The 16,089-nt window shown below is 38.3% G+C and overlaps 1 protein-coding gene across 1 annotated transcript in view; it reads right to left on the bottom strand.

Moving 5' to 3' along the window:
* Nucleotides 1–16,089, bottom strand: part of Znf385d (zinc finger protein 385D) — a 938,498-nt gene that overhangs the window by 717,690 nt on the left and 204,719 nt on the right. Inside the window, exon 2 of the mRNA XM_028875654.2 lies at nt 3,332–3,550. Coding sequence (XP_028731487.1) covers nt 3,332–3,550 — 219 coding nt within the window. The remainder of the gene's footprint in view (nt 1–3,331; nt 3,551–16,089) is intronic.

Here is a 16,089-nt window from a genome sequence, read left to right as displayed (position 1 = left end):
ATTCTCGACACAAAGCAAGCAAGGCACGGTAAGATCAGTGGTTAGGAGTTAGCAAGCACGGCTGCTCAACAAGGCATGTGAGACTTACAGTAGAGAAAATACTCTAAATGGAAACATGATGGCCGGTCCAGGTCATGATGTAATTGTGAACATCCACAGACTGTGCAGCAGCAGGAGCAAACCTAATGCAGAGCATGGATCTGAGTGAAGACTGAGCCACTGGAGCAGGGAGCTAATACAGAGTAGGAGGGAAGAGACAGATCAGAATGCTCCATTTGCTTTTGAACTTGGCTGTGCAACAAATTCCACTTTTAAAAGTGTATATGTGTGTGGGGGTGGTGGTGGTGGTGGTGGTGGTGGTGGTGGTGGTGGTGGTGGTGGTGGTGTGTGTGTATGTGTGTGTGTGTGTGTGTGTGTGTGTATGTTTGTGGAAGCCAGAGGCTGACACTGGGTGTATTCTCAATTGCTATCCTCACTTTGGAGACAGGCTTGTTCTCTCAGTAGGAAACTCCTTTATTCTGCTAGACTGGCTACCCAGCAAACTCCAAGGATCTGCCTCTCATTGCTTTCCAAGTCTGAGGTTGCAGACCCCTATTATTATGCTCAGCTTTTTAAATGGGTCTTGGGATCCAAACTAAGGTCTTCATGCTTACCAAATGAGCATCTCCCCAGGTCTCTATATAATCTATTTAAAGTAAGACACAGGGTAGCCAGTTGTGTGTCAAAACTTTGTTAGACCACCCTAGAGAAGAAGGTCCCTGTATAAGAAACAGGGTGGGAACTGATTAGAACTGAAGTGACAGGTGGCCTGGGAAGTTAGGTGAAGGAAGAACATAACAGGCAGGTCTAGGCAAGTTTTCTGTCTGACAGAGAACACCTGGCAGAATTTAAGGAAGCCTTATCCCATGAACGTTAGGGTGTGAAATGAGTAAGTTTTGCTTTTCTACCTCTCCCACATGACATGGGAACAGTTGTTCTTTTAAACCTTTACAAATTAGGCTAACTCTTGATTAGTATTTGCACCTTGGAATCTCACAGGTACTTCAGTTTTCTTAGCAGGACATCCCACGGATGATCTTTACTGAAATATGAACCATATTGAGTGGTTCTTATAACCTAATCCTTCAGTACAAACCTGTACTGTGAATCTAGAGTCCCTACAAATTAAAAACTAATGACAAAAAGTATTCCAGTGATTTTTGTCCTACACCCCGTTACACCATTCTGTTAATTACAATATACAATTTACAATATACACTCCAGCTTCAATTTGCTGAAAAACACACCCAACCCAGGCTAAGACCAGGTTTGACATGCTTTCATAGACACTGGAGCACACACTGTTGCCCTGAAAAGCTCTTCCAATTATTATAGTCCTCAAGACTTGGATATGACACTTGCTGGTCTCACAGCCATGGCCACCTTCCTTTGAAGTGTAATTTCAGACCAAATGAGTGTGAATTAGCTCTCCTAGAGCTCCAATGAATCATGGTTGTTTTCAGTGGCCTTGCATAGTAACCTAAAATGCCTTAAGCAGTAATTAGCTTAACAGAAAGCCCAGTTGTTGAACAGCATATTGATTAAGGTATTTGGGGGAATGTAATAGAATTTCAATTTTCTCCATTCTCTTAGAAATAATTTCTCCATTTGAACAGAGAAAAGCACAGTAGTTTTCAATATTAATTTTGGGAGACAGTAATCCTGAGAGGTGCAGATATTTATGTGAAGAGGAGATGCTCTGATTGCTGGTTTGAACAAGTAATAGATGTCTGTCCCTCAGCACAAATCAATCAATGCCATTGCTAATCTCCACATCTACAAAAGAAAGGGGCTGGCTATTCTCCGAGCTAATTGGGAGGAAAAGATGAATAAAAACACATATATGTAAAGCCTTTAGTTCCATCTAACCCATAATAAGGGCACTGATATAATTATTATAAAATATCAAACTTGAGCAAATTCATTCATGGTATTATAGTTTGAAAACCTTTGGCCACTGTTTAATTGCAGGATCTAGTTTGGGTTATAAACTAGGCATGCTGGTACTTTAGTTATTTATCCTAAAGAAGTTTGATTGTCAAGTCAGAGGCATAAAACACAGCAGCCCATACCATCACCTCTAGTAATACTTAAAATCCAGCAATCTGGAATTGAATTCTGTCATTGGAGAAGATGAGTTGACCTAGAAGTTGGTGCTAAATAACACATTCTTCTCAGGCAGTTCTAAGCAAAGACTTCAATATGTATATTTTCACCCATCATGTAAGTATATTTGCTTTCTAGGTTCATGTTATGCTCATAGAATTTACTAGAGTTCAATTTACAAGTTCTGTTTCTTATGTATTCTTTACAAACAATATCAATGCTAAACTAATGTTATACTTTTGAAAGAAAAAAAATCTGAAATTCTTTCCAATGGAATATATTAGAATGTGCACATGTATAAATGTGCATGGACACAAACTTGGACACAACACAGCTGAAGGAGTTTCTATTTTCTAGATGTTCCAAGTGTTCCCTGGTTCAGTAGTACTGAAACACACTGCAAAATGATACATATTTGTGACATCAAATAGCTACATACATTGAGATTCAGCCTTCTAGTCAGTAAAACTTCATATTTTATTCACTAAATATAAAATATCTAATCATATACAACATTGTAATCATCTTTCTAGTTATTACACCTTAGCTCTTCAAAATATCCCCCACAAAAGTCCATCCTCTTCTCTCTACCTCTCATTCTTTGCTAATAATCTTACATCTGTTTTCCAAAGTAAATTTTAGAACTGACTTTTCATACAGTCAACACCTACTTTAAAACAACAGTGCCAAATGGCCCAACAAACTATTAATTTCAACAACATGCTTATTGAATTAAACACCTCTCTGAGAAGAAGTACGTTAAACCAAGTCATTTACAATCATACTAAGCAATAGGACATCACACACCTGCCACCCTAGATATATAAAATGCCATTCTTTCACATGCTCCCTAAAAGAATGTCCCTTTGCACCCATTTATATAAAAGCAAACACAAAGAATTCCTATCATTGTATGCATCATAAAACAATATCCACTTGTAAATCTATCTATATCAAAAGTAAACATCATGAAAACCCTATCAATGTTTTTCAATTAAAAAACACAAAATACAGACACTCTTATAAGGAAAAATATTTCAGCTTAAGGCACTTATTAATGAATTTTTAAAAATATTTTTCTCCCAATTTTAAAGAAGAGACAAGTCTCTTCTTCCATTTTCACATCTGCAGACACACACCTGAAATTGATGGTATAAAACTGAGCATACACTTTAACGAATCTTACCACTGTCGTTCTTCAGTGTTCCATTGGTGAGTTGTTTCAGTCTCTTCTGGTGAGATTTGCCATTGTAGTGAATTTGTGCTTGAGCGGCTGAGTTCAGCTGAATGTTACACACACTGCACAAGGTAAAGTTTGAATGTCTCTTTTCCCGTTCTAGTTTGTCTTCAAACTCATCAGGCATTAATTCAGCCTCACTGTCTCCATCTTGTGCACTTGTGAAATCTGGAGAAAGAGATAGAGGCAAGCAGATGAAGATTTCTAGATCCCCAGTGTTTATCAAGCTAGACATTACATAAAGAAGGCTCTAGAAGCTTGTGAATGAAAACTTCCCACTTCTTCCCACTTTAGTTGGTTGTATTCATAATTCACAAGGGGGTGGGGAAAAGTTGCCTTCCTAGGAGAATACAGACAACAATCATTTGACTTAGTGCTGTGTCTAGGTACATAGCACACATCATGTCATTTTAACTGCCATAACAATCTAAGAGATATTTTTAGTTTTCCAATCCCATAGAGAAGGTAGCTAAGTGGTGGTTAAACAACCTGCTTAAGGTCACACAAATATTTAGTAAAACATAGTCAAAATAAGCATGTATTTTATCTGTAAGTCAACAGTTCTGTTCATTATATTCTTCAGTATGCACAAATGTATTGGGTATTTTTCTTTCAATTCAGTGAAATAAAATCTTAAAATTACTTCCTGCTTTCTTGGGGAGAAGACATCTTTAGGGGACCGTAAAAAGAAAATTTTGGGGTTAATTGTCAAGTCCTGGGAGAGGTAGCAGTATCATTTGTCCTGTCTCTGCATAATGCAAAAGTACAGAGCTTGCTTGAAGTCCTTGCTTGAGTTGTATGTGAATCTGGATCACCTTAGCTAGCCATCTCTAAATTGTCCTGAGCAGCTTGTAGTTCAAAGCCCATCTTTGGGTGGTATTAGACAAAAAATGGGAAATGTGGTGATATTGTGTCCCCCAATATATTGTTCACCCTAATAAACTTATCTGGGGTCAGAGAACAGAACAGCCACTAGACAGACATAGAGGCCAGAAAATGGTGGCGCGCGTGTGCGCGCGCACACACACACACACGCACACACACACATCACACACACGCACACACACACATTTAATCCTAGCATTCTGGAAGCAGAGATCCATCCAGATCTCTGTGAGTTTAAAGCCACATAGGAAACAGCCAGGCATGGTGACACAAGTCTTTAATCCCAGGAAATGATGGCAGGAAGCAGAAAGGTATATAAGGTGTGAGGACCAGGAACTGGAGCCCTTTAAGCTTTTAGGCTTTCAGCAGCAGTTCAGCTGAGATCCATTCCGATGAGGACATAGGCTTTCAGTTTGAGGAAACAAGATCAGCTGAGGAACTGACGAGGTGAGGTTGGCTATGGCTTGTTCTGCTTCTCTCATCTTTCAGAATTTACCCCAATACCTGGCTCTGGGTTTGTTTTTATTGATAAGACTGTTTAAGATTTTTACTACATAAAATTCCTTTCATAGCCAGGCCTGATGGCACAAGCTAACACTAGGGATAGTAAGTTTAAGACAATATGCTGAGATGTTCCCTCAAAATTTTTTCAAAAAGCAAAAAGGCTAGACATGTTCAGTGGCAGGCCTTCTGCCAGATGTGCTTGATGCCTGAAGTTAAATCTCTATCTCCAGTTGCAACTTTCTTTTAAATCTCTTGCTTTTCAAGTCCCTTACCATTAAATTAAAGTGACTTACACCTAGGTGAACACATCCTATGCACACAAAATTGCCAAAACTGTATTAAAACCCAAGATTTTATACCACAGATGTACTAAACATCCAAGATGGCCTCAGGCTAAGAACTTCATAACCACGGTGTGATAATACACAACTGATCTGTGGTTAGATTATCCTGTAAAGCATTTGGTATTTTTGTTCACAATTTGAGCTATTTTGATCTTAATATTGGAAGAGTTAAGTGACTATAGCATCTTCTACTTACTCTTCATTTTCAAGTCATTTGAAATCTTTCTGTATTCTTTTTGCAAGAAATTCAGCAGAACCCTTATGCTCTAGCTATGATCTTTGCGTGTCCTTTGCCCATATTCTTCATTGAGTCCAGTTATGGTCTTAAAAATGCTGGCACTGACTGTAGTCATTGCATTGACTGTCCCCACAAATCTCTCTCACATGTTTATGCCTGTTTATTTTGTTTTCTAGTCCACCAATATTAACCAATGTGACTGTGAGTTTGGGGTTATCTATTGGAGGCTGGTGGGCTTAGCAGAGGGCACATAACTAAAGACGGGGAGTTTCCCTCCATCATAATCTACTAACAGCCCCAATTCCAAGGCAAACATTACAGGCCTGTGAATTCTTCCCCCTTCCTGGATTGATAAGTTAATAGGGTTGCTCTTTGTGGGCCCAGAGCAGGTAACTACAGTTGATATGAGTTAATGATAACTGTATTTGTACAAATTGTAGCTAATGGTGTCCTTTCTTCCAACTCTTACATATCTTCCTCCTCCACAATGTTTTCTGAGAGTTAGAGAGGGTGCTCAAAATGACTTGTTTAGGGCTGGATCCTTATTTTCTGCAACATAGACAGCGATGCCTCTGTATTTACCACAGTTCATTTTAAGGGTTGGTTTCTCTGGTTAAGGCTGGGAGCTGCTTGAATCTTTTGTGATAGCAGAGGTATTTAGTAGGAACAGTTTAACTGACCATCCGTGCCGGGAGCTGCCTTGTCCCCCGAAGAAGTCACATGACTCTCAGCACATCAGCAATCTGTTCCATGCATCAACCTCCTATCTTCTATACCTCAAGTTGTTAGCTATGCAGACAGTAGCAGAGATTGGTCACCCCACCTCCCATGGGTAGGTTTTGAGTCTATTCAGAGGTCAGTTACTGCACAACAGTCAAGCCACCACTACCCAAGTGGACATATCTTACTTTCCACATGGCTTCTTTATAACCTCTTGATCCAATTAGTTCTCTCCCCATTTTGACCCCTGTATCCCCAACTCCCTCACTGCCTGGACATTTACATCAACCATATTCCCTCTCTTTACTCATTTTCTGATGTCCTTACTTCCTTAATATAATACAGCCCTCTGTTCCCTTCCTTGCTTCCTAGCTTGTGCAGGTACTCCATGTCAGACATACAGTACTGAGTACCAGGTCCTCAGTGAAAGAGAACATGTGGGGTTTGCACTTTGGAGCTTTTGTTACCCCACCCACAGTGAAGTTTCCAATTTCATCCATTTCCATGCAAGTTTCATAATTTGTTCTTTGCTTATACAAACAATCTTTCATTTTGTATATGTATCACATCGTCATTATCCATTCATTATCCAACAGGCATCTAGGCTGCCTCCATTCCCTTCCATTTTGAAGGACAGCTATGGACACAATTTGCAGGCATTCTGCACTCAAGGTTCATATATATATGAATGTTAACCTATGTCACTTTAAATGGTTTTTAAATTTTTGAAATCAAAATATAACAACATCATTTACCCCTTTCCTTCCTCAACCCCTTCCATGAACCCACTTTGCTCTTTCTTTCAAATTCTTTTTTTCCCTAGTTGTGTTATCTATATATTCCTAAATATATGAATACAACCTGACCCGTCCCTATGTTACTTATCTGTATATGATTTGGCAGGGGACTATTTGGTACTGCATAACCAACTGGGGGGTGGTCCTCTTCCCCAAAGAAGAGTATTTCTCCTGATATCAGCATTTCTTGATTGCTTGTAGTTCTTTGTCTAGAATTGGGCCCCATATGATCACTCCCTTGTTAAAAGGGATACATTAACTTTCTTACTTAGGGAACACCATTAAAATAATATTAATGATATAATTGAAAGAGTTACATTTAAAAAAGCAAACCATAGCTTTTTGAAAATAATGGCATTATTTTAGTTTATTATATTATAAATATTATATTATATATATTATAAATAACTTAAATATTTAGCCATATTATATTTAGAATATGTAAAACTTCTTTTGCATTGATTTAAACTTTTAAACTCTGTTATCTTAAATATTATTCAGCAGTGGAAAAGCCTAAATAAATCATGGTTCCACTAACTATTTCTGTATTCTACACTCATTGAATAGAGAATGGGAACAGGGCATGTTGACTTATTTCTAAGTCCTAGTACTTCAGAAGCTGAGGCAGGAAGACCATTATGAGTTCTTTAGAGTTAGCCTCTAATTCACAGAATAGAAGAAATGTAAAAACATTTTTACATCAGATTTTATGTTTTAATTTAAGAAGTGTCAATGACCTACTTAAAACTGTGTGAAACATTCTAGAGACAATAACTGCTAGCAATATTTGCTTCCTGATATTTTGTGATACTTGGTGATAAATTTGATATTTGGTGAGATTAGAATTGGCTTTTTTCTTTAGTTTTCTGTATTTTTAAAAATTTTGCATGGAAAACATTTGCTAATTTATCATGGAAAAATAAATCAATGTCTATTAAAGAACAAACAACTCAAGGTTTTCCAAAGTAAGGCCATGCTTCCAAGATGGTTGTCACTGGTGAGAATTCTGACACATCACTTTGCTAAATATATTCATGTCTATGAGGAAACACTATCGTGCTTGGCCCACATTGCTATCTAGTCACATAAATTAAGATTATCTGCCAACATCTCAGCAGGGGTGCAAATCCAGGAGAACTGTTCTTTCAAGGCTTTGGGATTCATTTGCCACACGGGAGGGGAGGGCTTTTCTATTCATGGGGGAAAGTGAATTCAGCAGGAGACAGCATAAATAATTTGTTCTGAGGGCAAAGGCATCAACACTCAAAGGGAAAAGAAGGTAAAGTGTGTTCACCATGGCACAGACACGTGGGGAACTGAACCCTTGAATAAACATTAGAATTGGGTCCTGACATCATAAAACACGTCAGGTTTTGACAAGAAAACCATACCTTAAATGGCACTGTCCTGTGGAGAATAAAGAAGCATAAACCAGCTTTCCTACCGATACGGTAAGGGTATTTCATTTAAATTTTTGAAGTGAAATTTTGCTCATTTGAGTTCCCTTTAGAAAAAGACTCAGTAGTCACACATATACCTTCAGCTTATGTTAATCAGTCTGTTCGTGTTGTCTCTCCCTGAACTTTGTGACACTTGAAGAACTTCTAGGACACTGAAAAGGTAGTGACTCCATGCAATACTTGTCCAGTTTCCATGAAACAGAGTTAAAAACCACAGTTAATAAATGCAGAAGTTGAATATTGGTTTGTGCACATTTTAGTTTTTGGATATTGAGATTAATGCAATTCTACAATTTCAAAGGAATAATTTAAAGAGAGCACACATAGCAAATCTCACCTTGGGTAAGTAGTAATCAATATATCTGAGCATGAATTGAGAAAAAAAAAGAAATATGGAAACAACATAACACCCCCACAACCACCCAATGGGGTGCAGATTGCTTCTTAAAATATACTTATTTAGTATTTACAAGTTATTTTATTGTGTGTTTGTGTGTGTGTGTATGCACACACACGTGTGTGTACACCATACCCTCATGTCACGGTCAGAGAACAATTTGTAACAGTCAGTTCTCTCCTTCTGCCATGTGGGTCCCAGGGATAAAAATCAGATCATCAGTCTTGTAACAACTGCCTTAGCACTAAGCCATCTCCTGGTTCCAAGTGAATACTTCTGACGGAAGCTGCAATTTGTACCAAAGCACTAACTTCTGTCTTTAAGTAAGAGTGCTGAGTTCTTATCTTCTCCAGCCCATGCTAACGCTGACCAAGAAGCCATACCCTAACCTAGCCCCTAAATTCAATGTCTCAAAACAAAATAAGAATCAAGATTTTAGATAGCTATTGAAAGTACGTCCATGACCAAAGCTAGAACAATCAAAGAACATTTAATAACAGATCACTGGGTTATAAATCAAAGTATAAAAATGAATATCAGTGACATTTCAAAATGGAAACAAATAGCCCTCTCATATAGCCTTTTCCAAATTTATGTAGATATTCCATTGATGTGGTGATATGGAGAGACAAGGGAAGACTCCTTACCTTTTACGTGTTGAGTGTGCTTCACAACTTGCCACCAAACAGTGTAGTTCAAATACTTTGATTTTATATTAATGGCTATGAGGACTTAAGACACCGAAGAGTCTGAGTTCCTGGTTATGAGATGTGTGTGTTTGGTGAATAACTCATCCTTATCTTGATAGAAACCACTCTACATAGTCACAAGAACTATCTTCAAAGTGGTGTATGTCCTTTGACAAGTATACCAAGCTTTCTGAGTGGAGAGAGTTCTCATCAGTAACACCAGAGTTGTCTTCTATAGCTAGTAAGTCAGGTTTCACTGTTTGTTCCATTCCTGTTTCCTTGTTCTGTGATCTGCTACCTTGTCAGAAAACCAAGAATCTCCATGATAAAGCAATATTCCATGAAGAGAATAGTGGGCATGTGCTAACAGTCAGCTAAGAAAATACTAGACATATTGTGGGAACTTCTATAAATTACCCACAATATCATAAAATTGTAAGTGGCATGCACAATGCACAATAACCTTGTTTATTAATAGCTCCTGCCACTCTAAAACTTAAAAAAAATTTAAAAAAATAAACTGCTAGGGATTTGTAAGTCAAGAACACTTTTCACACAGACTTATGTTTCTCATAAGTAGCAGTGGCAGCAAGTCAATATTAAGAATTTCTTTTTAAGGCTCAGTCTTAAATGATAGCTTCAACAACCATGCTGTTCAAACTAAAAAATAAATAAAATTTAATCTGGAGATGCTTCATGGTGAAATGCTACAAGCCTGTGTGATGGTAGCCAACAATTTAGCAGAAAATAGAATTTACAAGGGCGTTTAGCCAACAGTTGGGACTCTAAGTTTTAACACACGAGAGAGACTTTGGCTGTTTCAAGACCAATTAGAGGAAATCAAATAAAGCATCAAAATATTCAAATATAAGAAAACCCTGCTTTAAAGAAATAATTCTCTGGGTAATAGTAAATTCCTTGTGGAATCAATGTTATAATGAGAAGTTTTGTTACTTCTTTTAGTATGGGAGAAACATTCTTGTGTGAGGATGGGACAGCAAGGTAGACCTTCTCAGAGGGTCTGTACTTTTGAAAACTTCCTTTGACTGCTTCAATATAACACAAGATTAAAAAAAATAGTGGTAACTATTTATACAGACTCAATTCTATAACTGCAATAGTATTTACTTTTGAAGAAACTACTCAAGATCTCTTTAAAAATAGAATGATGGTATATAAATCATGAAGAAATGTCTATCAAGGGAAGTAAGAAAATGCAATTTCACTGATGTTATGACAGCAGACCATGCATATCTGGGGGGTGCAATTTCCAGTGGCAGCTACCTCATACAGGGTTGTGACAACTCGGAAGAGACTAAAGAGACTTGATGGCTAGAGGGCACCTGGAGGACTGGCAGAGATGCTCTCAAAGCAGCCCAGTGGGATCCAGTCGAAATGCACAAAACTAAGGGATGAAATGATAGACGCCAATATAACTAAGTCAAGTCCTCTTGCTCTTCCTGGTGAACAAAATGAGAAATTCATGCTGATTTAGTTCTTCTCCATATTAGGATGTATATGTATGAGTGGTCTCTATACATGCATGCTTATGTTTGTGTGTGCTCTAAATATACTGCAAGAAACCAAATAAAAAATTTTACTAGTGAGTTCTCTTCAAATTTATGAGTGTTTTTTAAAGCATACTTTTTCTGAGATACATAACACAAACACCCCACTGTGACATTTTACCTTTATTGCTATTATAATGTGATAATAGTGTTCACGTCTTACTACTGCATTTGTAATTGTCCACAATGCCGTGATATTCCAACACAGAAAGAACTTTGCATTGAACTTATTCCCCACTAGAGTGCAGTGTAAATTTAAGAATTAAAACTGCAGTATTCAGAAATTTCCCAAACACAAGGCATGCAGATAGCATTACTATGTATGTTAATAACTAATAAATAATATAGCTATATATCATCAATGTCAATTATATATACATCATCATACAAACAGATATGCATGTGTGTATAGTATAGCTAATGAGATACAAGCTCATCTAAATATAGCTTAAAATATCAGATATCAAAGAGAAATTGGAGAAAAGTCACAGAAGAGCAGTATCATTTGTCAGGGGTCAGTATAACTTTCTTATGATGGAGCAGGCATTTTTTCAACAGTCTCTTAGCAATACTAGCACTTTGAAACCTCAGAAGTAAAATCATTTTAATTAGCTATATCTTACATTCATGATGAGGGACATTATCAAAGAGTACATAACATAAATCAAGGACAACAAATTATATTTCACTTAAAGATTACATCCCATTCCATCCATTGAAGCAAAATGTATGACTCCTGATATAGTCCCAGAATTCACAAGGTGTGGAAACTCCTACTGACCATTCAAGAACTCACCCACAAAGTGACACCCCTTAGTTTTTGAAAAAGCAGTTAAACTGCCAACTAGTACTTATATATTCAAGAACATCTGAAATCACATCTTAAATTGCAACACAATTAGTGATATCTCATGAAGTAGCACTGTGTGATTTCCTCCCACATTCTTGCCTGATGCAGTCTTCTTGTGCAATCACACACACTCTCAGGGTTCCCTTGGGAAAACAAGAGCCTGTCCCTCTGCCACACCGAGGCCTCTTCTGGAGACTCAGGTCAAACATTTTTAAAAGCCTTTTTTAAAATATTAAATCATTTTTCCTGTAACCACACCTGCTATCTTTATGCTTTTAGCCAGCTCTATCCCAGTTTATATTTAAAACAGCTTACATAAAACTTAAGTAAGGCTTGTCCCCAAAACTTCCTGCAGACTCAGCAGATAGAGCCTGTTTTGACCTCTACGTGGTAAAAAAGGGATGGCAAAGATGAAATCCAGCAGACTACTACAAAACAGCTTGCAAATTCATTTTAACTCATACACTCATCCCTATACTTAGTCAGTTGGAATATTAGCACATCAACCTTGTCTTCTTACCAGGGAGTTTGAGAAGAAGTTAGACATGGAGATCAGATTGCTTTGTGGTTGTTGTTTGCTGTGACTCAGATCCTGGCTGGGACATTCAGCACTGTATGCCTGCTTTTCATTTATTATAAGAGATGGCTCTGCTTTCTCTCTTTCATACACAGCTCTGAAAACTCAGGATGTTATTCTTCATTCCATTGATTCTACTTTTCAAAATTGTGTGTTCCTGCATTGATGACTCCAACTTCTATATCTAATCTTTCCTTAATATAGACTTTCTCAGGATACTGCCTACACTGTTGTTCTCTAGTAAGTCTAAGGAATGGCAGTACTTGTTCTTAGATGAATGTCTCCTATTTGTTTTCCTTGTCTTCACCTTAGAAGAGTGGACCAGGCTTTATTCATGATTCAGAAAATCTTCACAGTTTTTTGAGGTGTATTATACGGCATACCAAATACTTCTTTCCTAGGATGCTTTAGCCCTCCTCACTATTGTGAGCATCTTCTACCGTGGCTTTTGTGATGCCCAGTGTGCAGGAAGCAGACTTCGCATGGTCCACTCTCCTGGAATATAAGCAGAATGTAAAAAGCTGCTTCTGTCCTAGTACCTGAAAGGTGATGATGGAGCATCATCTCTGACAAAGACTGTGTCACATAGACTGTAATGTCATCTTGTGAGGGGACACTGTACTCTGCTAGCTTTGAAGAAGGAAGCTGCCAAGTTCTGAGATTTCCCACAGAGAGGACCATGTGGTGAGGAGCTTACAGTCACTTCCAGCCAGTCACAAATGAGGCCATAATGAGTACCTGAATGTCAGAAACAGCCACTTGAGTGAGGATGTAGTAGTGTCTTCCTAAAGCTAGGTGAAACTGTGTTTAGAAAGAAGGCCCAGCTAAAGGACATCTGAATTCTGGATCCTCAGCAATGGTGGATATCCACCTACAGAATCTTAATTTTCTAATAATTATGTGTAGTGATAGATAACAGCTGTGCCAGATAACTGCTTTATATGACATTTTAGCAACATGGGAATTGACTGAAATTCTCAAGAAAATGTTCTGGTCAAGAAAAACTACACAAACCACAAAAAATTCTTCTTAAGTGGTGTGCTTTAAACACCGCAGTGGAGTCCTTGCTCCTGACTTTTAGTAAACTAGAATACAAAGTGAATTAATTTTTCCTTAGGAATTTCCAGTTTATTCAACCAAGATCCAGCTGGGCAACAATTACTAATCAATAACTTCAACTTCTTTTAGCCCATAAGTTTGGTTTTATGTGTTCAAGATGTCATTGTAGGATTCAGATACTAGGGTTGTTCAGATATGACTGATTCTAGACTTATTAAAAAATAAAACAATAATTTTGCTAAACTACAAAGTAAAACAAGTAAAAGGCAAGGCAGGATGGTAAATTTAAGATAGAAAACAACCACACATAGACAGTAGCAGCTTTTTATTTGAAGTACATTTTAGTGAAGATTGATTTCATTTTATTTGTGCTTCTCGTATGTATTATATTCAGACAGAATTTTAAGTTGGAGACATAATGAATATAAATGTGGTGTAAAAATGCCACTAAATGGTGAAAAGTAGATTTATAAATGACACTGTGAAAAACTGGGCAGGGGGTATCTTTAAAGGAAGATGCAGATAACCCTAAATAGCACTCCTAAAGTACCCAGAGTGAGGGGCAGAGCAAGACACAAGTTGAGTAAGGTGCTCCACTAATTTCCCCCAATACACACACTGATTGAAAAGCTGGCCATGTACCAGCAGATGACTTAAGGAATTTGGAGAAATGACCCTAGTATCACCTGTAAACAGAGCAAAAAGAAAAAGACATTGAAGAAGGAAGGAAGGAAAGATTTGCCGCCATCACTTCTGTCTGCACACTTGGGAAACACAGCTAGAGGGATGCACTTCCCACTTGAGAAAAAGAGAAAATTAAGTCTAGAATATATATATGTATATGTATATGTATATATATATATATATATATATATACATATACATACCCAGGACAGACTTGTGTTTCAATCTTCCAGGCACGAGCCACTTAGTATCAGTCCAATGGGCAGGAGACTCCCTTCACCAATAGATTCCAAATTTAGATAGCATAGCATATGTATAAGATCTCATTTGCTGAGTTTACGACAGGATAGTAAGAAGGAGACTTTACTGTGGAACTTTGAGCTAGGCTGATAAAACCTAATATTAGACAAATCGTAACAACCCTCATCCAGTGGCCTGTCTGTAAATGGAGCCTTGAAACTGCTCTAGTGCTAGGGGAAGGTTGACAGTTCCAATTCGTCAGAATTTTGCTTCAGTGAACCTTCCTGTGGCTGGCTGTAGCAGTCTTGGGTAGTGACTCCATTTTAGAAATAGGGTCAGTTTGTGACATAATGTGGTGACTTTGGTGGCGGTATATATGACACAGGAGCTAAGGGCTGGTCCACCAATGATGACTCTGCCCAGAGCCAAGAAGAATTCTATAGTGCCTGATGATAGGCCTATAACTGAGGATGGAATATTTAGGCCAATTCTGGGCCCAGGCAGAGACTTATGGGAAAATGGGACTCTATCTGGATATTCCCCTCTTTCTTTCTGAACAAAACACCAGCAAAGTGTTGTGGGGAAAGTGGGCTTGGGTTTCCATCCAAGGTTCAAGTAGAATATAATACAGCAGGAGCAGGGGCCTGACCTATGGGGACCTGGGTAGTCCCTAGTGTGGAAATAACAGAACTGAGTATAGGCTCAGAGAAAATAAGCAGCCCTTTTAAACTCTCTAGAAAGACAGGCACAAACAAATGAGTTTAGAAAACAGAACAAATAAAGATCCTTTGATGCCCACAGGGCTGTATGCCTAGAAATATCAGGAATTTCCAAGAAACCATTACTTCACCTCAAAATAGGTGCCCCAAACTGACCAGTCATAAGTGTTGGGAAATTGTCAGACAACTTAAAACAAGGTAACTTGGGAAAGTTGAAAGCCACTGAGAAAATGTTTCAGTAGAGTAACAAAAATACTTAGCAAAGGTATGGGGAAAATTGTGAGAAAAAAAAAAACTCAAACAGAAAATCTAAAGATTAAAAAAATACACAAAGGATGCCCACAGTTTCACTGCCCAGGAATTTGAGCTCAGGCTGGGTGACAGAGGTGCCTTCCCAGGGTGATGAGATGGGAAAAGGCCAGGTCTCCCAGCTTTCCTGCTCTGCAGCTTGTTGCTGGTCCTCAAAATGCATGCTGTCATCACAGGCTATACTAGGCTGCAGCAGGCTCTTTGCCAACCCTAAATGTACCCTGTAATGTGGAGGTCTCCTGTACCTCAGGAGTGACCCAGATGTAGAGCACTGCCTCAGAGTGAACCACAATGACATGGAAAACATCAATCCATTCCTCTTCCTGGTTTCTGTCTACTCATACCTGGGACCCAACTCTGTTTTCCTAGATACATTTCCCCATCATCCTCACAGGCCATATGCTATACATGGTGACTTATCTGGGTAAGCTGAATCCCTCCATCCACATCCTGGTCCAGTACTTCTGTTATCTTCATGACCCTGCAGATCCCCTGGGAAGTGGCCTACCATCTGCAACCAGCAGCTGAAGGTTTCTCAACCACCACACTGTGGACTGAGAGCCATGGAGGCTGAACGTATGGACTTGGTGTCCTTTCTAGAACAGGAATAGTCTCAAATCCTGAATTCCTCAGGGTCAGGGTTCCTGGCCACCTAGGTATATGTATA

Source organism: Peromyscus leucopus, chromosome 9, assembly GCF_004664715.2.
Source record: "Peromyscus leucopus breed LL Stock chromosome 9, UCI_PerLeu_2.1, whole genome shotgun sequence".
In the NCBI taxonomy this organism is placed as follows: Eukaryota; Metazoa; Chordata; class Mammalia; order Rodentia; family Cricetidae; genus Peromyscus; species Peromyscus leucopus.
This window is presented reverse-complemented; position numbering and strand designations above follow the sequence as displayed.